Source organism: Cannabis sativa, chromosome 3 (assembly GCF_029168945.1).
Source record: "Cannabis sativa cultivar Pink pepper isolate KNU-18-1 chromosome 3, ASM2916894v1, whole genome shotgun sequence".
Taxonomy (NCBI): Eukaryota; Viridiplantae; Streptophyta; class Magnoliopsida; order Rosales; family Cannabaceae; genus Cannabis; species Cannabis sativa.
Window position 1 is genome coordinate 472647 of NC_083603.1, and position 20498 is coordinate 493144.

Here is a 20498-nt window from a genome sequence, read left to right on the forward strand (position 1 = left end):
GTCAAATTATGTAATTATATCAAATTACACCCAAATCTAATTTCTCCTTTCTAAACACACCAACTTGTTTACAAAGATATAAAAAATGTTTACAAACTTGTATTTTTGTAATATATTATTTTTTATATATATTATTTCAAAAGTTTAAGTATTTTTGAAAATTTCCCTTTGAGTATAGTTAAATTTAACTTTAAAGAACAAGAAGAACCAAGTGGAAAAGAGAATTGCAATAGTATTATCACAAACCAATGTTTTAAGCTTTAAAGAGAAAATCCAATAATAATAAAAAGAAAGTATTTCATAAACTAATCAACAATTTAATTATATTACAAAAGTTACAAAACCGCTGGCACTAAAGAACAGTTAAAAAAAAGGCCATTTACTCTAGCCAAAATTTAATTTTGGCTAATTATATTTAATTAGTGTTAACATATCCATAAATAAATACATGAATGGGACAAAAGCCCCTCTTTAGAGGGAAGTTAATGACAAAAAAAACTCCTCTGTTGTAACCCTTTTCCTTTTTCCTATAATTGTCTGTAGATAAGAACATAAGCTTGATCATGTAACACTTTACTTGTGCTAATGGTTGTAACAGATGCATCATCAAATCTCAGCCACTGCCCACTACTACCATGGCATGCATCCGCGGTGTAATGCCCTTTCGATGGCTCTCTTCCGTGGTGAGTTATTGTAGCAACAAGCTCGTATTTTCGGCCCTAAGAATTCGAACATGAGAAAAAGATAAACATAAGTTAACACAGCTAAAAAAAGCCATAATACAACATTTGATTGTGGAGGTGTAGGGTAGTGATAATTACTTTGGTAGATGGTGAAGGGACGAGTAGCTCGCGGCCTAATACCAGCTCGAGAGGAAAGCGCACAGGCTTAAGTAACTTAGTGCTTCCTTGGCTTCCATAACCGAATCGCATCAGATGAAGTATCAATATTTTTGAAAGGGATTGGATTTTGGTTGATTTACTTGCAGTCACAACACCACTCTGAGAAAACCATAAAGTGAAGTAAGTACCACATAAGTAATGCCATTAAAATCCAATGCAATAACATAAAAGTGTGTTGGGCTTATAATACCTTCCCAGTTGTCGATGCTCGATAACCCTCGAGAGTTTCTGGTGCAGAGAACAGTTTCAATGCGTCCTCAATGGTATTTACAGCTTCAGGGTGAATGTCAAGATGAAGTAGTAAAAACGGCTGAATGGTAGCAGACTCCCTATTGCCTGCATAATACCGAAACAAAGGCATAAAACTCATCAGGATAATTGAATACTTTGCAAAAATTTAACAAAGAATAAGTTCGAGACAAAAAAAAATTACCTTTCGCCTTCACAACGCTTTTCAATTCTCCTCCAAAGATATTGCTCAGTTTTGAAGGAATAAAGCTCTGTGTTCTTGTCACTGCAGATTTGTTCTTTGGACCAACCGTTTCCCACTCATCGTCTTCAACAGAAGATATAAGAGAAGATTTGCTCCCAACAGGTGATTGTCCTTCAAGCTTGAGCAGCTCATCGTGCATTTGATCCATCACAAAGCTCAGAAACTCTTGAGCATCTTCCTGTCTGAACATAGTAAATTGTGTCAAATGGTTAGTTCTAACAAAGCCCGTGATAATCACTAAAATAAAATGGTGGCAGTTCTCAAAGATCAATAAATGTCGGGCTTACAAAACAGGGCACAATTCTTTTTTACAAAATGAACTTACTATAGCACATTTGACAATAAGAAGATCAACCTATGCTCTAAATCTAATCCGTGAATATTTCGAAACAAGCTAAGATATTACATGTTTGATAGCTGAAAGGATTACAGATCAAGCCATACTCTATGCTTAAGACACTAAAGGCACTACTTCTACGTCAAATTCAATAAACAAAAACTATTGAAGATAAAAGAAAAGAAACATAAAAATCACTGCACATAATATACCTTGGTCTGCCTGATATACCACTTGGAATATCTGGAGTGAAGTTCTTCAGTACTTGTTCAAACATGGCAGGTCTAAAGGGCCTACCAACGTCAATCACATTGGTATCTTTCTTCCTTGTGTTTGAACAGCTCGGCATATCAAATTCAATCACAAATTCAGTAAATGCAGACAATGTTGGATATTCAGCCTGATAAGTTACAAAACAATTCAACATAAGCAACAACAACAGATAAAGCGAAAACGCCAAGTAAAATCGATAAACTTATTATGTCTTAAGTTCCATTAAATAATCACCTTGGTGATGTTTGAGTGTCTTAAATCCTCCAAAAGCTGCACAAAAAGGGAGCAAGACAACAGAGCTTGCACAGTTGCATTGAGAAAACACAAGTTTCCTAAATTGACTAATCCCCGGCGCAGTAAGGTTTTAGCAACAACAATAACTTGTCCATTAGCAACTTTATTAGGTTCTATTTTCGCCAAAGATACCGAAAAGTCTCCTACACTACCACCATTCTGTACTCCATTCTGCAAATTCAAACAAGCAAAACCATTTCTAAGGGCATTTAGATTCTCCAACTCAGGTGTAGAAATTCCAACAGCATTGCCCCTTTTCCTATCCTTAACTCCATTACTATGAAGAGAAGTATGTTCAGCAACACCATATGATGCTTGTCTTGTTCCTTTCAAAGCAGCACCAGTAGATTTTCCAGAGACAAAATCTACAGATCCAAATTTGAATACTTTCTTCTCCAAATCCTTCTCAACAACCTTCTTAGATGACTTAGGCTTCATCAAAGACTTAGTCTCATCTTCACTAAAAGAACCAAATAAAAACACCTGTACAATACAACAATCATAAAAAAAACAATCTAAACAAACCCAATAAAAAAAAACTCAACTTTCTAATCACAATATCAAAAAATAACAATCATAAAAATCATATCTTTATATCAAAATTAAGGAAAACACACCTTGGGATTACTCATATTTCCTTCTCTTTTAGTATCGACCAGTGTCCCAATGTATGTGAGAATTTGAATTTGAAGTAGTTTGTTGAAATAATTGGAATTGGGTTAGGATTGGGATTGATAATTGGGATTAGGGTTTCTGATTGTTGTTTTGGTATTCCGATTAGGGAACTTGGTTGGCTGCCGCCATTCCCGTCTTTGATGTTTCTCTCTCTCTCTATACTCTCTTCTCTACTATCTATAAATAAATAAATAAATAAATAAATAAAATTAACAAATTAATGATAAAAATAACAAATAATATTTGATTTTTAAATAATAATAATAGATCAATTGAGTTTTGAATAATAATTTTAAAATTAAGAAATTAAATTTTAAATAATAATTATAAAAAAAAACAAATAATATTTTGTTATTATATTCTTTTTTTCATTTTTGAATAGATAAACTTTTTTTAAAAAATATATATTCAATTAAGTTAGAAGATATATAAAATTAACAAATAATATTTGATATTTAAATAGTATTTGTTTAAAGCAATATTAAAATTCGTTTAAAAAATTAAAGCTCCTAATATTAGAAAATAAAAATATTATTATCTCTAAATTCTCACTTGTGTCTACCAATAATATTAATGAATATTGTTTAATATATAACAAATATAATATAAGTGAGAGTTGAAGTGTAAAATAATTAACATATATAATAAATAGCAATAACATACCTTCACTTCACTATTTATTATATGATGACTTGTGTATATATATATATATTTAATTAATTTGTTATATTAATTTGAGAATAATTAAGTAAGATGAGTGTTTTTTTTTTAAGAACAAAGTAAGATGAGTGTTCGAGAGCAATGAAATGTGAGTTTTGATTTGAATGAAATGAGAGGCTAAGCAAGTCTATTTATAGACTTCATTAATCCTATTATAACTATAATAAAATCTTAAAACATTTAAATTTTTTATTTTATTTCTTCGAGAATTTTCGATGCCTCAAAAGATAACTATATATATAAATTATAACTCTAATTTAAATTTAAATTATATAAAAAAGTTTTTTCCGCAACTTACCAACAAATTTGGAGTTATTTTTAGTATAAAAATAAATCAAATATTTATATTATTATCTCTAAATTCACAATAATATTCATGAATGAGCCAAATATAAAGTTTTGATAAATAAATATTATTGATTAATAATAATAACACAAACAATTATAATAGTTGAAATGAAAAGAAATAATATTTACCTTCACTAATGTATATATTAGTGTAAATTGCCTTTTTTATTATTATAAAATGAATTGTAATCTAATATCAACTTTGAAAGAGTTGTGTGTTAAGGAGGGTTTGAGAAATATGACTATGAGTTTTGAATGAAATAAGAGACTTTTTTTTTTTTGAGAAAATGAAATAAGAGACTCGAACCATCTATTTATAGATTTTCTATTACTAAATCCTATTAGAACTATAAAGACTTAAATATTTGAATTTAATTTTTTTTTTTCAGAAAATACGAAGCTCAAAATTAAGATAAATATATTTAAAATTAAAATTATTATTGTAATTAAAAAAATAAAAAATAAAAATTATCTCCACAATCTTACCAAACACAAAATAGGGTAATTCTCTATCCATGTGAATGGTTATCACTATCCTTGTTGCCAAACAGTAACTCTAACTTCACTCCTTTTGATCGCTCCCAATGCCCAATCGGTCTTCTCTTTCTCCGACGACCGCCACTCCAACCTCTCCACCGCCGGCCGTTTCTCCACAATTTCTTTGTTGAGATAAGTTTGTAAGTAAAAATTGTGTCTTTTACCTAATTAGATTTCACTATCACCATTGCTAGGGTTTATATATGCTTAAATTGACCCCCTTTTTGTTTTTATTAAAGATTTCGTTTGTCAAATTCTTCTCTCAAGTAACAAGAATTTCTTTGTTAAGTATGTAAAAATGGTGTCTTTTACCTAATAGATTTCACTATCACCATTGCTAGGGTTTATATATGCTTAAATCAATTGACTTCCTTTGTGAATTTATTAGGGTTTTTTTTTTCTCTTTTCTATTTTTCGTTTGAACAGTAAAAATGGAACCAGATGTGATTGAATTTCTCTGTTGAGCTAAGTAAGTAAAAATGGTGTCTTTTACCTAATAGATTTCACTATCACCATTGTTAGGGTTTATATATGCTTAAATTGACTCCCTTTTGTGAAATTTATTAAAGATTGTTTTTTTTTTCTCTTCGGTTTGAAGATTAAGAATGGAACCAGAGGTGATTGAAGCCGAGTTGGTATTGCCAACTCACCTGAGTTTTAAGCGAGTTCAAATGTATGAGAAGTACCCAAAAGGTCAATCGAGAGGTAGACATTGGAAACACCTAAGGCAGATCATTCAAGCTGAAAATTACCAGAATTTTCCACCAGATGAACCCAATTGTTAGTAAATTTCTTTTCCTTTCTTTTCTTTTCATGATTGCATGAGTTGATTTGGGAGAAATTTAGGATTTTTTTTTTGTTTGTGTAGCAAAATGCCATATATGTTTGGAACTACATTATTGAAGATGAGCTGAGAAGTTTAAGGTTGATTAGTTTTCTTAATTGGTTCTTTGTGATAAAAAGTAAAGAGGGTTTTGTTCTTCCTTATTCTTCATATAGAAAATTTATGAATGATTCGATTAGAATAATTGCAATATATTTGTTTAATTGAAAGAGTTTCTATATTGTTTATAGAATACATTAATTCACTAGAATCTAATACAATAGAATTTCGATAATGAAAATATTGTAGATCGCTGTCTCCTTTTGGTATGTCTTTGTACTGTTTAAGGTAAATCTAGTTGACCATTGTTGTTAGGAACTTACTAATACTATGTTATCCTTTGTGTTCTATAAAGCTGTTTCTAAGTATTGAGTTGTTGGTATTATCTATTTTCAGATGTCAACATTGAGTCACCTCCCTCTATGCATCCTTGCAAAAAAATTTGTGACATAACTGGATATGAGGTACCTCTCTTTCTCTTTATCTTTACACACTAATCGGTTACACACTGATTATGTCATTCGCGAGCATAGCTTGCTTCTCTTCGAGATATTGCCATAGTTATCAGTTGTAGTTTCAGTTGTCATATTGACAGATTTTAGAACAAAAGTCAATTGTTTGGCCATTTCATATACATCTTCTAATGGAAAACCTACTTAGAGTTGAGAATTCTAATCCAAGATTTGAAAAGGTTTACGAAGTTTATCGAAAAATGTGTGAATGTTGTTCACACAACGGAGTTTTTTACTATGTTTGAATACCCCACATTACTTCAACTGGATTCATAAATGATCTGCTAAATGTTTGTATGTACTCTTTTAGTTGTAATTTCTAATTTGTAAGCAACTCTTTCTTGCTTAGTATGGTACTAACACAATTTAAACTAAAACACTACTTTTTACGAAATGATGCGATTAGTGGTACTTTTTATACACCATGCAGGCACCTTATTCTGATCCTAGAACTAATCTTCGTTACGCGAATGCTGAGGTTTTCAAGCTCATTCGATCGTTGCCTAATGAATATGTGCAGAGGTATCTTGCTCAGAGGAATGCTGCTGTGGTTTTGAAGTAAAATTTGGCCTTATCGGTTATCTTTATAACCTATTCTATTGTGGTCTTTATATGCTTCTCTAATTTTTCTATTACGAAAACTTTTTATTCTTTTTCCTTTTTGCAAAATCATTACCTTTGAAATGGGGTAATTTGGAGATTAGGGGATTTGGGCATTTTAGATATTAGAGAGAAAATTTGAGTTAAAATGTATGTGAGAATTAATGAGAGATGATGTAGTGAATGACAATGAATTTCAAAATGTATGGAGAGATTGCTTGAATATAAATGTAAATATAGATGGCTTTTTGTTATTTTATTATTATTTAGAAAACAAATTAAAATGTATCTGAATCTTTTTCTTTGCAAAGATAAAAAAGAAGTCTCTAAACAATTAATTTATATATATAAGGTTTTCATAAAATAATCAATCCAATTTCCACGATTTAATTCAATTTAATTCGCAAGCAGATATTCGTACTTATATGAATTGGATTGGATTGGAAAATCCAAAATCCACACTTGTGCGAATTGGATGTTGATTAATAACCGATTCAATCCAATTCACATATATTTATAAAAAAAATTATATACAAATAACATTTTAATGTAAAGAAAATAGTAATATAATTATATTTTAAAATTTAATAAATCAAATATATATTTTATTTTTATATATAATTTTTTTCTACAGACAATTTAAAATAAAATTAAACCTTTTTTATACATACAATTTTTTTTTCTTCATTTGAATTTGTTATTTTATTTATTTTAATTTATTATTGGAGATATAAAATAATTATAATTTGTTTTATTTAATTTTTTTTTATAAATATTAAATAATTTAATATTTAAAAGTAACAAATCTGAAATAACCGATCCATTCCATACTTTTGCAGATTAGATTTGATTGGATTTGAGCTATTGTGCATATTGGATTTGATCAAAAAAAAAAAAATGAAATTCGCACTTAGCGCGGATCAAATGCACTATGAGCAAAATAGTACGGATTGGATTGGATTGGATGAACACCCCTATGTATAACTAAATTTAGGTTATTCATATAATCTGTAATTCGTGGCTTCAAATCACAACCAATTCAGACTGAACTATTTGAGACCGGACCAAATGAATCCAAAGTGAATGGTTTGGTCAATTCGGACTATTTACAATTTTTTGGTTTGGTTACGGTTTTAAAATTCTCCATAGTAGTTCTAACTAAATCAATCTGTATAACTCTTTATGTATATTTAATATTTTTTTTTAGATGGAATATTGATATTTATGATAACTTTAAGTAGAATATTGATATATAATTAATATTATTTTTGAAAGTTTTTATTTTATTATTTATGTATTATAAATTTATTAAAAGTAAAAAAAAAAAATTATTAAAAAATGAACAATTACTTTTAAAAAAAAATTAGAACGACTACGAAATACAAATCATAATTTTAAATTAAATCAACCCATTTTAAATTTTAAAGTGCAAATAATGATAATAATTGCTTAGGGAGTAGTAAAATCCTTAAAATTTAGAAATTATTTGTTTTTGACATAAAAAAATATAATGCACCACACTAAAATATATGTATTGATGCAATTCTTAATTATTTCGGCATCTTGAAGATATCTTGAAATTTTTTGAAAAATTCAAAATAATTTATAATATAAAATTCAATGTTCATGTTAAAATTAGACCTCACTGTAACCTTTATTATTACAGTTTTACAGATGAAGTGAAAATTACAAATAAAAGCAAACAGAATACAACAGAAATCAGATCTGAGTGAGCCGCCTGCTAGTGGATCGAACTAGTTGTTAGTTACAACGAAGTTGTAAGCTAACTCACTGAGGTGCAATCGGCTCAACCACAAACTGTATAAAGGAACAGAAGAGAAGAGAGGAAAGATATACCAGAAACAAAAAAGCCCTAGGTTACCAGATCTGAGAGATTGTTCAGCTCCAAATGTTGTTTTCAAGTTCATGCAAAAGAAACAAAGAAAGTTAGTGTGAGAAATCAGAAAAATAAGAGAGAAATAAACACAGAAAAACAAAAGAGAGAATACTTTAGAAATACCAGTCGATACGTAATTTTGGATTTCTCCACTGTTGTAATATTCCTTCACATAGTGCAAGATGCGAGGTCGATCTTCAAGGCGAGCTCATCGGAGGCCCGTACCACAATTTAGGGCGAACCTGTATATTTACGTGTTTGATTTCTTACTGCTAAAATCTTGTGTTTTGGCTAATCTTTGTGAATATGTGTGTGTGTTATGTTTGGGGTGATTTTAAAGGTTAGATCGATCGAGAGATCGAGGGAGATCTACAGTTACAGGGTTTGAGAACCGGAGAGAAGGCGAGAGAGAAAGAGAGAGAGTTTGAAACTCTCGAAGGTTCGAGGAGAGAAATGAGCTAGGGTTAGCTGCGAACTCTCGAGTTTTATTCAAAGAAGAACGACAGATCGTTTTGAGAATCGAAACGATGCATCGTGTGGTGAGGACGACAAGTTCCTTTGTCGTGCAAGTGAAAACGACCAATTCTTGGTTGTCGTGTGAATTGATATTAATTGATTTGAAAGGACAATTTTGTCCTTGTCGTTTTTAGTGAACATTGAGTTGGTGTAGGTTAAACTTGGAATTTCACCAAGCAAAATTCCTACGGTGGTATCGAGCTTTGGTTCGAAGCTTAAATCGACTCGAAAGATTCGAAAGTGATCGAGGCGGGAGAAGAAGAAGAAACACAACGAAGTTGTGGACGGTGGAAAATGCGTGGAAATTCCACAAGGCGATAATAAACAAATCTTCTAAACTCGGCTCAATTTAATTTTGATTTTTAACATGAGCAATATCAAAGTTGACATTGATCGTTTTGATGGATACGAGTGACTACGGGATGCGGAGGAGAAGATCGGATCCTGTTTGGCTCAACGAAACTACTTAGGGTTCTTGAAGACCTGACCATTGAATGGCCGAAGAAACACTTGAAGATTCAACGAAGAAGCTGTTGGAAACGACCCTTTGGAATCATAATTTTCAACCTTTACGATGCCATTATCGGATTGGTTGATAAAGAAGAAACACCGGCTAAAATTTGGAAGAAACTTGAAGAAGCAGTTTCAACAAAAATCCTAACTAACAAGATCTACCTAAAAGAAAGGATCTTTGGGTTTAAGATGAGCCACGGCTAAAACCACACAGATCGAATCTTGATGAGTTTCTCGGAATGCACATTGAATTGGCCAATTCGGGAGAGAATGAAGCTCTAAGTGATGAAAATCGAGGCAATAATCATTTTGAATTCATTGCACGATTCATACGAAGAGAATAAAACTGACAATCAGTATGGAAGGACTTCGATCACACTTGATGAAGTCATCTCGGCCACTAAAATCTAAAGACTTAGAGATGAAGAGTGAAAAATCCAATTGGACATGGTGAAATGAACTAAGTAGGGAAGGCCATCTCACAAGAAATCTGCCGAACGAGGGTAGAAGTAATAGTGCACGTCATCATAGAAACTCGAGCAAAGGGAAGAGTAGATCATGATCGAGAGATTACAGTGATTCTACGGGGTGTTTCTATTGTGGAAAACACAGACCTTATAAGAAAAAGGCTTCTATTTCTACAACAACAAATACAAGAACGAAAAGGTGGAAGGTTTGAAGATCGGAATCAAAACGAATGACAAAATGACAAGCGACGAAACGAAAGCTACTCGAGATAGGCATGATAGTGGTGAAGTCTATGTTGCATCTACATCTTTTAAAGATAGTGGATTTTGGATTACGGGTGTACTTTTCACATGACAAATTCTAGGGAAATCCTAGCCGACTACGAAATTCTAATGGTGGCAAAGTAATTACAGGAAATAACAACACATGCAATATAGAAGGTTCGGGTAATGTAAGTTTTAAAATGTTTGATGGGATTGTCGGAACTACTGGCAGTGTAAGGTATGTCACAATCTTGCTAGAAATTTGATTTACTATAAGTGTTCTAGATGACATGGGTATTGTTAGCAAAATTGAAGCGAGTTGATATGAAGCTAAGTAAGGGTCTTATGACAATAATCGAGAAGGCCACAACATGAAGGGTTATACTACTTAGATGGAGAACCGGTGACTCAACACAATGCGGTCACCGGCAATCCGAGAAGACACTAAAAGCTATCCTATGGCACGAAGGTAGGGCATATCGGTGAGAAAGGCCTACGGATCATGAGTGATCAAAGGCTCTTGGTAAGGACGAGTAAGTAAAGTGGATTTACGCCAGATCCTGTGTCTAGGTAAGCATCATAGGTTAAAGTTTAAAGCGAGTATTCACAAAACTAAACACATATTGGAGTATGTTCACTCGATCTTTGGGGACGAGGAGAAAACTCCAACACATGGTGGAAATGTGTATTTTATGTCTATTGTTGATGACCATTCTAGAAAAGTTTTGGTATTTTTACTTAAACATAAAAATGAGGCTTTATCTAAATTCATACAATGGAAAACCCTAATGGAAAATTTAACTAATCAAAGGGTTAAAACCACAGGGTAATGACAATGGCTTAGAGTTTTGCGGTGATGAATTTAACGAGGTATTGTGGCTGCATTGGAATTCAAGGCACGAAGCGTGAGAATTACTCCTCGACGAGAATGGGGTAGGCGAGAGAATGAATAGGACCTTGATGAACAAGGTCGGATACTGTGTATTGCAATGCGGGCTTACTAAAGGATTTTGGGGAGAAGGCTGTGTTAACGACGGCCTACAGTGAACGAAGTCCATCCGGTGCCATTGAATTCAAGACAGGAGGAGATGCAGTCGGGTAAACCTCACGATCTCTCAAACTTAAGAGTATTTGGATGTGCGGCCTATGCACATCGGAGTGTTGGTAAGTTAGAGCACTAGAGCTCTAAAATGTGTGTTCTAGGCTATCTGAAGGTACTAAAGGCTACGGATTATGGGTAAGAGAGAAACAAGGTTTTAAAACCATAAACGGTAGGGATGTTGTTTTTAAGGAAGATTTATTCCCTTGTATTACTAATAATAATGCAATATCTAGTCTATTTTAGACACTAACCACTGCGAGGCACATACGTGGACATGCAAACGGAACACTCAACCTAATGCGGTTCGGGTGGAACCGAACGGGTGGAAAATACTCGGGGAGATGAAAACTTGGTAGGAAATGACCAAGTTCGGGATGACAACATTCGAGTGGAACCTGTTGCGAAGAAGGACAAGAAAATGAGGAAATCCAAGACTACCAAGCGTGACCGGAGATAGAAGCCCCAGAAGGGTTCACAGACCTACACGAGAGATTGAACTTCCACGGCTTGGGAAGAAGTGCTTGCTTTATGCATTCTTTTGTGCTATGGGAGTGGAAATGACGAACCTAAGTCTTATGAAGAAGCTATAGTGATAAAGATGCCAAGAAATGGTCCAAGGCAATGGACACAAAGATGGAATCTGCGAGAAAGAACGAGAACACGGATACTAGTGAAGAAACCTAAAGGAAAGAGCATAGTGTCATGCGAGTGGCTTTTCAAACACAAAGAAGGACTCGGCGAGACGGATCTAAGAAGTTTAAGGCAAGACTAGTGGCTAAGGGATTTACACGGAAAGAAGGGATAGACTTTAATGAGATATTCTCACATGTGGCTAAGTATAAAACCATCGAGAATTATACTTACCATACTCCAATTTGACACAGAAGTTGATCGAATGGATGTAACTACGCATTCTACATGGGGAACTTGAGGAAGAAATCTACATGCAACAACCTAAAGGATATGAGGAAAAAGGTAAAGAAGACTTGGTTTGCAAGCCGATTAAGTCCTTTGTATGGACTTAAAGCAGTCACCAGACAATGGAACAAAAGGTTTGATGAGTTCATGATCGAAAGGGTTTTACAGGAGCTATTATGACACTGTCTATACTACAAAACCTTAAGATTGATGAAGTCATCTGCTAACTGCTTTGTATGTAGATGACATGCTCATTGTGAGCAAGGAAAGGACCGGGATTGACCTAATGAAAGGTTAGGCTAAGGAAGAGTTTGAGATGAAGGACTTAGGCAAGCTGCTAAGATCTAGGCATTAACATCTAGGGACGGGGAACATGGGACACTTAGGCTACATCAGAAAAACTACATTAAGAAAGTCTTAGTGAATTTCTCTCTGACTAATGCAAAGCTAACTAAGCAACCTATGACTAATCAATACTACCTAAGCAAGGAGCAATGTCCTAAAACTATAGCAGAGAAAGAATGCATGAGTGAAGTGCCTTATTCTAGTGCGGTGGGATCGGTGATGTACCTAATGGTAAGCACCGGACGACTTAGCCTATGCCATTAGTGTACTTAAGTAAGTACATGGCTAACCCGAGTAAACAACAACGGGAGGCTATGAAATGGTTCTTAAGATACTTACTAGGATCTACGAAGTGGGATTAAACTACAAAGAAGGGACAACAACGGAATGATCAGAGTACGATGATGCGGACTATGCGGGTGACGAGAGATAGTAGAAAATCCACCTCTGCCTGTTCTTTACACTATGGGGGAATTGTATCGAATTTGGAAAGTACAAGCTACTGACTGTTGTAGCATTATCTACAACGAGAATGCGAGTATGTAAACATTTGTTACGAAGGCTATTAAAGAAGCCATTTGGCTTAAAGGACTACTAGATGAACTTAAACTCTAGATGAAGAACCTACAATCTATTCGGACGACGAGTTGTATCCACTTGTGTAAGAATCACTGTCTTTCATGACGGAACCAAACATGTGGAAATAAAGTATCACTTTATACGAGATAAAGTGACACAGAAGGTTGTACAGATAGAGAAAGTTCCCCTTTGAAGAGAATCCTTCGATATCGGTACTAAGGTGCTTACCGCTTAACCAAGTTCGAAAACCTTTGCTTGGACTTGTTAGGGGTTGGTAGTGGTGGATGACCACTTTGCCAGCATGTTAAGACACGAGGACGAAGAACTATGATAATAAAGATTACGAGATGAGATACTAAAAGGTGGAAATTGTTAAAATTAGACCTCACTGTAACCTTTATTATTACGGTTTTACGAGATGAAGTGAAAATTACAAATAAAAGCAAACGAGAATACAACGAAATCGAGATCACCTAGGTGGCTTCGCCTCTAGTGGATCAAGAACTAGTTGTTAGTTACAACGGAAGTTGTAACTAACTCTGGACTGCAATGATCAACCCTAGAACTACAACTATAAAAGGAACAGAAGAGAAGAGAGGAAAGATATACCAGAAACAAAAAAGCCCTAGGTTACCAGATCTGAGAGATTGTTCAGCTCCAAATGTTGTTTTCAAGTTCATGCAAAAGAAACAAAGAAAGTTAGTGTGAGAAATCAGAAAAAAATAAGAGAGAAATAAACACAGAAAAACAAAAGAGAGAATACTTTAGAAATACCAGTCGATACGTATTTGGATTTCTCACACATTGTAATATTCCTTCACATAGTGCAAGATCTGAGGTCGATCTTCAAGGCGAGCTCATCAGAGGACGTACCCCTAATTTAGGGCGAACCTACATATTTACGGTGTTTGATTTCTTACTCTAAAAATGTTGTGTTTTGGCTAATCTTTGTGAATATGTGTGTGTGTTATGTTTGGGGTGATTTTACGGGTTAGATCGATCGAGATCGAGGGAGATCTCAGTTCTAGGGTTTGAGAACCGAGAGAGAAGGCGAGAGAAGAGAAAAGAGAGAGAGTTTGAAACTCTCGAAGGTTCGAGGAGAGAAATGAGCTAGGGTTAGCTCTGAACTCTCGAGTTTTATTCAAAGAAGAACGACAGATCGTTTTGAGAATCAAACGATCTGTCGTGTGGGTGAGGACGACAAGTTCCTTTGTCGTGCAAGTGAAAACGACCAATTCTTGGTTGTCGTGTGAATTGATATTAATTGATTTGAAAGGACAATTTTGTCCTTGTCGTTTTAACCGTGAACATTGAGTTGGTGTAGGTTAAACTTGGAATTTCACCAAGCAAAATTCCTACAGTTCAAATCGTCTATTTTACTCGTATAAAATAAAAGAATCTCACGTGCAACAAATGCTTTAAACCATATTTTAAGCGTGTTAATTTTTTATAAATTTCTTAAAATTTTATATTATGTGTTAAATAACTACAATATACAATTATAAAAAAAATTCGAACTAATTTTCTTTTAAAATACCGAAAATAAAAGTATATCAATAACTAATTTTTCTTTTTAAATACTGAAACAGATAAATAAATTTTCTAAATAAATATATATAAAAAAAATCAAAATAAATAAATTAAGTTATGGAAAGAAAAAACTTACTAGAAATATAATTTAAATAAGACACGTTCTAAAACATTTTTTCTACTATAAATCTTTGTTCAGTTACTAAACAAACACAGAGCTTTGTCTTTTCATGTTCTCTTCTCCTGCCAAGGCTTCTCTACTTTTCATCTCTTCATAGGTAACATTTCATTTCTCTTTTTATTATATATATATATATATATATTTATATAAGTGTATATAAATTTGTGTTGGGTTTTCATTTTCATTCTCCAATTACACTTTTGATTTAATTTTCTCAAGGTGAACAAAGAATCAAGCCAAATTTGATCATTAAAAATGTAAACTTTACTTAGTAGCAATCTTTCTATAGGAAAAATGAAAACTATAGGGATAGTATGAATGATTTCAATTATTATTATTATTTGTTTTGTAAAAAAAAATCATACTTGCATATAGTTTTAAGGTAAAAGAGTACTTGTATTTTTTTCCAAAAAAAAACATTTTTATAAATGCATTACATATTCTAATATGAAGGGTGTTTATAGTTTTGTATGGTTAAAAAATGTTAACAATCTTTTCATGATTTTTCATTTTAAGGCCATGTTTGGATGTTCACATGTTAAGACAACAATTATAGCTGTAAAAATTGAATTTTTGCCACCTTATAATAATCATTTTTCTCTTGCTTATTACGAGTTTTTTTTTGTTGATTAGATATGTGTGTTTATTTAGATCACTATATCATTCTTGGGTTACCAAGTGGCAAAGATGGTGCCAAACTTACATTAAAAGAGATAACAAAGGCATATAAAGTAAAGGCATTGTTGTTACACCCTGATAAAAATCCATATGATTCAAAAGCCACTGCTCAATTCCAAAGGCTTCAGTCTTCTTATGACATACTTAAGGATGACAAGGCTCGAAAACTGTTCGACGAGGAGCTAAGCCGAGAGTCTGAACGCGATGCCAAGAGACGGAAGATGGATTTTGATTTCGATAGGGTTGGTGATGAAATGAATTTTTTCGAATTTTTAGGAATTGTTCATGTTATGATATGTTTTAATAATTTTTTGTTCTAATGTTGTAATTCTTAGAAGGAAGAAGAAGAGAGAGCCAAAGCAGCTGAAGCAAAAGCCAGAGAAGAAGCGAGAGCAAGAGCAGCAGAAGCTAAAGCCAGAGAAGCAAGAGCAGAAGCTAAAGCTAAAGCTAAAGAAGACGCGAGAGCAAGTAGAGAAGCTAGAGCAAGAGAAGAAGCGAGAACAAGAGAAAGAGCAGAAGCTAAAGCCAGAGAAGAATTGAGAGCAAGAGAAGAAGCGAAAACAAGAGCAAGAATAGAAGCTAAAGCTAGAGAAGAATTGAGAGCAAGAACAGAAGTTAAAGCAAGAGAAGAAGCAAGAGCAAGAGCGATAGCTCAAGCCAAAGAAGAAGCAAGACGAGCAGCGTTAATCAGAGAAGAAGTAAGAGCAAGAGCAGAAGCAAGAGCCAGAGAAGAAGCGAGAGCAGCAGAGAAAGCCAAAGAAGAAGCGAGAGCAGCAGCAGAAGTAGCAGCAAAATACAAAGATGAAGCAATAATAGCAACAAATGCAGCACTAGCAGCAGCAGTTAAAGCAAAAGAAGCCGAAGCCAAAGCCAAAGCAGACAGTTCATCTTCTACTTGTTCTTATCTGAGTTCCCCCGAAGCTTCTCTTCTCCTCCAGGTTGAGAATCAGCTTCTTCAGGCTGTTCTTCTCCTTGATCGTCTCAATCACTCTTAGTAGTTTACCCAAGTCCCACATGTATTCCCTTGTGTCTATCTTTGTAGTGTATATAATAACAATTATGTCTCATACACTTGAAATTGCAGTGAAGGTTGTTAATTATCCAAACTACACAAATATTAAATATCATACAATTTGACTAGAACATACTAAATTCAACATTAACAAGTATGTTTACATTGGTGAGTAGCCAGTAGCTTCTATGAATTTGACCTTTTCTTCATGATTTCATAGTTTCTCTTTCTTGTAGCTGTGTTACCATCCCCGGCTAGAACAGCACCAATGGCTTTAGAATCTTTATTGAGCCAAAAACAAAGTTGGATTACAATCAATTCACCCAATGAGTACTCAGACTCAACTCTCAATGAAGCTTAACTTCGATTACAATTGATCCTCACTTGTGGCAGTAGGGACATGGTTAGTTAAAACTGTTAGAATAGAAACAGTCCTCAATTGATAATGACCAAACACAACAGTTACTAAAAATAACCTTTCAATTTCCTTAATGAGAAAAGAAAAGGTCATATGGTAGTCTGCTACATAGAGAATTGCATCATTTATTGTGATTCATTACAATATTTAATGTAATGTAATCAATGTAATTATCTTTTATTAATTACCCAATGCTGTAATATTAATTAAGAATTATTATAGTAATTAATAATAATCACCATCAATTCCAATATTTCACATTTACATATAGAAATATTCAAACACAGGTTGGAATTGGAAATGTAGTCAATTATATATATTGTTAATATCACACCTAATAGTAATACAGACAAATCAAAGAAAATTTACAAAGACTTTACCTTTGTTTATATATGGATGTTTATGAAGATCACTATGAGATTCTTGGGTTACCAAGTGGCAAGAATGGTGCCAAGATTACATTGAAAGAGATAACAAAGGCATATAAAGCAAAGGCATTGTTGTTACACCCTGATAAAAATCCATTTGATTCAAAAGCCAAAGCTAAATTTCAAAGACTCAAATCTTCATATGATGTACTCAAGGATGACAACACCAGAAAACTCTTTGATAAGAAGCTAAGTAACATTATTGCCAAGAGAAGGAAGATGGAATCTGATCTTGCTAGAGTAAGTTCTTGATTTAATGTTTCCCATATTTTACTAAAAACAAAATGGATAGCTTCCAATTCTCTCTTATTTTGAGAGCTTGTCTTTACAAAACAAACTCTAGCCTTAATAGTGCTGTTAATCATATTATCAAACACACACACTAGCTGCTAGAGTAGGTTGCTCATGCAATCGAATCCCCAACGACTGTTCTCGCTGTTGTTGAAATAAGCGCTGTTAGGAGTAGCACTAGCGTTAACTGGAGCAGGAAGAGTAAGTAGCACGTAGCACTGTGACTTTCATTTTGGAAGAATGGGTTGTTTCCAGTACAAATAGCGTATATAAGATTGGAAGGGACATGAAACGGCCATTTCGCCTAGCTAGTACAATCTTGATGCCGAGAATTTGGAATAGAATGCCCTCTTTGGGACTGGTAGTGTCAAAGAGGAGATTATGTTCTGAATGACTCCCTTTGGACGATTGATGTGCCCAAGCCAAAGCCGAGTTTTGATAATTGGATAAATGCTACTTTAGTTAACTAACAAATTTGGCACTAGATTAAATTATGTATGGGCAAGGCAGTATGGCACTGCACTGCTTTAGCATAATTCACTTTTACTCACCTTGAATTTCCCTGCTGCTATGATAAAGTACCACCTCACATCCTGCTTCAGATTATAAGACCAGAATCAGTTCACCCAAAGCTGTATTGTTTGTTTGGTTGTATGGCCCCAAGTCTACTTACCTATCAAAACTTTGTTCCTCTGTGTCCATAGTTCCCCATAGGAACATTCTTCACAGTTTATCTATCTCAGCAATCACTTTTTGAGTAAACAAATACTCATCTGTTGTTGAGGTATCAATCCAAGTCTCATCGATAAAAAATAAACAAGAGTTTTGTTGAATATGTGTCCCACCTAGTATGATGTCTTCTGGGAAGGTGCCTAAAAATAAAATTATAGGAGTTAAGGTGAGGTAGCGCCCCAATAAGGTGGAAGAAAGCCGCCCGACATTATCCAATAGCTTATGATTTCTAAAAGCACAACTTGAATTAGTTAAACTCTTGACTTCAGACTTGAAGCTTCAGCTGAATTATTAGATATTTAAGAACAACACCCAAGATGTGATTCTTACTTTGATCAGATCATCTACTGCCCTGAAGATAATTTGAAAGTTGTTCTTATTCATGGATATCTTGCATAACTTTGACAAAACATGTTGTAACTCTTTTGTTTTAATGTTGTAATTATTCTATATTTTTTAGAAGAAGCGAAAAAAGGAAGAAGAAGTAGCGAAATCGGCCAGAGCAGCAGCAAAAGCTAAAGAAGAAACGAAAACAGCAGCTAAAGCAGCAGCAGAGGCAGAAAAAGCAGCAAAACGAGTAGCAACAAATGCAGAAGAAGAAGCGAAAACAGCAGCAGAAGCAGCATCAATAGCAGCAACAATAGCCAAAGAAAAAGCAACCGCGGCTGCAAAAGCCAAAGAAAGAGCAAGAGCCGCAACAAAAGCCAAAGAAAAAGCAAATGCAGCAGCAAAAGCCGCAGCTGAAGCAGCCGATTTCCATGTTCTAAAGAAAGAAAGTGAAAGAGCAAATGACACAAATAAGAAAGACAAAAGTAATCAATACTCATTCTCTGACTCAGATTCTACAGACATTTCTTCATCTTCATCTCCATCTTGGTCTTCTTTTTCTTCTGATTCTTCTTCTTGCTAGGATAATGGAAGACTCAAAAACTATGGCTTCCAATAGTGTAAGCACAATTTGCCGCTCAACTGAAAAGTAATAAGTCCATATATTTCTTTGTAATCTTTTTTTTTTCAATGTAGAAACTCATAATATATTGTTGTATTATTCCTTAAACCACCAATCAATATTCAGTTAAGTTAGTTAGTCATTAACTAATACAATTGTCAAAAATGACAAGCAAGCATATTGGATCCATTGGCCTATATAAAGAACACTTATCCAAAAAAAAGGAGAGAGACACAACAAAGTAGATAAAGAAGTTAAAGTGAAAGAGTGAGAAAGAAAGCTATGATTGGAAAGTTATATTGCGCAACATTAGTGATTATGTTGGCTCGGATTGGTGATTTAATGAGTATTGCGTGATTACACTATGGAAGATTCACTGTGATTATTTCCTTGTAGCTCCTGATATTGATATCTCCTATTCTTATTAAAGAAAGATTGGTGGCAGTGTTTTGAAACTGGAGTAAGACTAAGTTCACATTGAACTTCGGATCTAAACCAGTATAATTCGCGTGTGTTATTGTGTCTGGAAGCTATGTAGATTCATCTCTGTATTTATGTTTTTGGTTTGATATGTGTTTGTTGGTTTTGTTCTTGTTTGTTTTTTTATTTAATTTTTGTTTGTTTCGTGTGATCTTGAAGTTAAAATTACAGAGATTAATTCCTACATATCAGAACTAAATTTCCTATATAGGGTAAATATGGTCATAAGTACTAAAGTTTCTAGTTTGTAAGTAGCATAAATTCAATATTTATTTTTAGCGGCATAAGTACTCAATGTTTGTAAAATTATAATTTTTCTGTAATTTCATCAGTACAAACCCTTCAACAGGACACATATAAGACCTAGATTCTAGATCATTGAGTCTAGATAGAAACATGTAGTATCAGAAGGCTATACTGATGAAAGTAGAAGAAAATTACAGTTTTACAAACATTAGGTACTTATACTGTTAAAAATAAACATTGGATTTATGGCGCTTACAAACTTAAATATTTAGATACTCATACCGCTATTTATCTATATATATTGCTTGTATTTTTATAAAAATAGTTATGAAATTGACATTTTCTTGTTGTCTTTGTTCAACCACTTGGCTTGGTTGG

The 20498-nt window shown here is 33.5% G+C and overlaps 3 protein-coding genes across 8 annotated transcripts; 2 read left to right on the top strand and 1 right to left on the bottom strand.

The window, feature by feature from the left end:
• Window positions 1–280: 280 nt before the first annotated feature.
• On the bottom strand, window positions 281–3154 carry LOC115711378 (ubiquitin carboxyl-terminal hydrolase 24). The gene is made up of 7 exons (XM_030639711.2): window positions 2917–3154; window positions 2240–2782; window positions 1945–2132; window positions 1336–1577; window positions 1093–1238; window positions 822–1001; window positions 281–719 (listed from the first exon to the last, which is right to left on the bottom strand). The coding sequence occupies exons 1-7, from the start codon at window positions 2929–2931 to the stop codon at window positions 528–530; spliced, it is 1506 nt and encodes a 501-aa protein (XP_030495571.2). The 5' UTR covers window positions 2932–3154; the 3' UTR covers window positions 281–527.
• Window positions 3155–4534: 1380 nt separating this feature from the next.
• On the top strand, window positions 4535–6828 carry LOC115711678 (protein EIN6 ENHANCER). Of its 6 annotated transcripts, none has more exons than XM_061111412.1 (5): window positions 4565–4719; window positions 5006–5052; window positions 5178–5359; window positions 5859–5926; window positions 6405–6828. In XM_061111412.1, the coding sequence occupies exons 3-5, from the start codon at window positions 5185–5187 to the stop codon at window positions 6534–6536; spliced, it is 375 nt and encodes a 124-aa protein (XP_060967395.1). In that variant the 5' UTR covers window positions 4565–4719; window positions 5006–5052; window positions 5178–5184; the 3' UTR covers window positions 6537–6828. The 6 variants fall into 6 exon arrangements, with proteins under 6 accessions (XP_060967392.1, XP_060967393.1, XP_030495914.1 ...); XM_061111411.1 differs by having other exon boundaries at window positions 5006–5048; XM_030640053.2 differs by having other exon boundaries at window positions 4566–4719; window positions 5006–5048; window positions 5184–5359.
• Window positions 6829–17109: 10281 nt separating this feature from the next.
• On the top strand, window positions 17110–19539 carry LOC133036311 (uncharacterized). The gene is made up of 2 exons (XM_061112895.1): window positions 17110–17662; window positions 18906–19539. Exons 1-2 carry the CDS (start codon window positions 17387–17389, stop codon window positions 19353–19355), a joined length of 726 nt encoding a protein of 241 aa, XP_060968878.1. The 5' UTR covers window positions 17110–17386; the 3' UTR covers window positions 19356–19539.
• Window positions 19540–20498: the final 959 nt, after the last annotated feature.

What these genes read in the sequence shown, in the direction of transcription:
- LOC133036311 (XM_061112895.1), top strand. Translation starts at nt 17,387, where the DNA reads ATGGATGTTTATGAAGATCACTATGAGATTCTTGGGTTACCAAGTGGC. An exon ending in TGGAATCTGATCTTGCTAGA is followed by an intron (nt 17,663 to 18,905) that starts GTAAGTTCTTGA and finishes TATATTTTTTAG; the next exon opens with AAGAAGCGAAAAAAGGAAGA.
- LOC115711678 (XM_061111409.1), top strand. Translation starts at nt 5,185, where the DNA reads ATGGAACCAGAGGTGATTGAAGCCGAGTTGGTATTGCCAACTCACCTG. An exon ending in TCCACCAGATGAACCCAATT is followed by an intron (nt 5,360 to 5,858) that starts GTTAGTAAATTT and finishes ATCTATTTTCAG; the next exon opens with ATGTCAACATTGAGTCACCT. An exon ending in GTGACATAACTGGATATGAG is followed by an intron (nt 5,927 to 6,404) that starts GTACCTCTCTTT and finishes TACACCATGCAG; the next exon opens with GCACCTTATTCTGATCCTAG.
- LOC115711378 (XM_030639711.2), bottom strand. An exon ending in GACACTCAAACATCACCAAG is followed by an intron (nt 2,133 to 2,239) that starts GTGATTATTTAA and finishes GTAACTTATCAG; the next exon opens with GCTGAATATCCAACATTGTC. An exon ending in GAGCATCGACAACTGGGAAG is followed by an intron (nt 1,002 to 1,092) that starts GTATTATAAGCC and finishes TGGTTTTCTCAG; the next exon opens with AGTGGTGTTGTGACTGCAAG.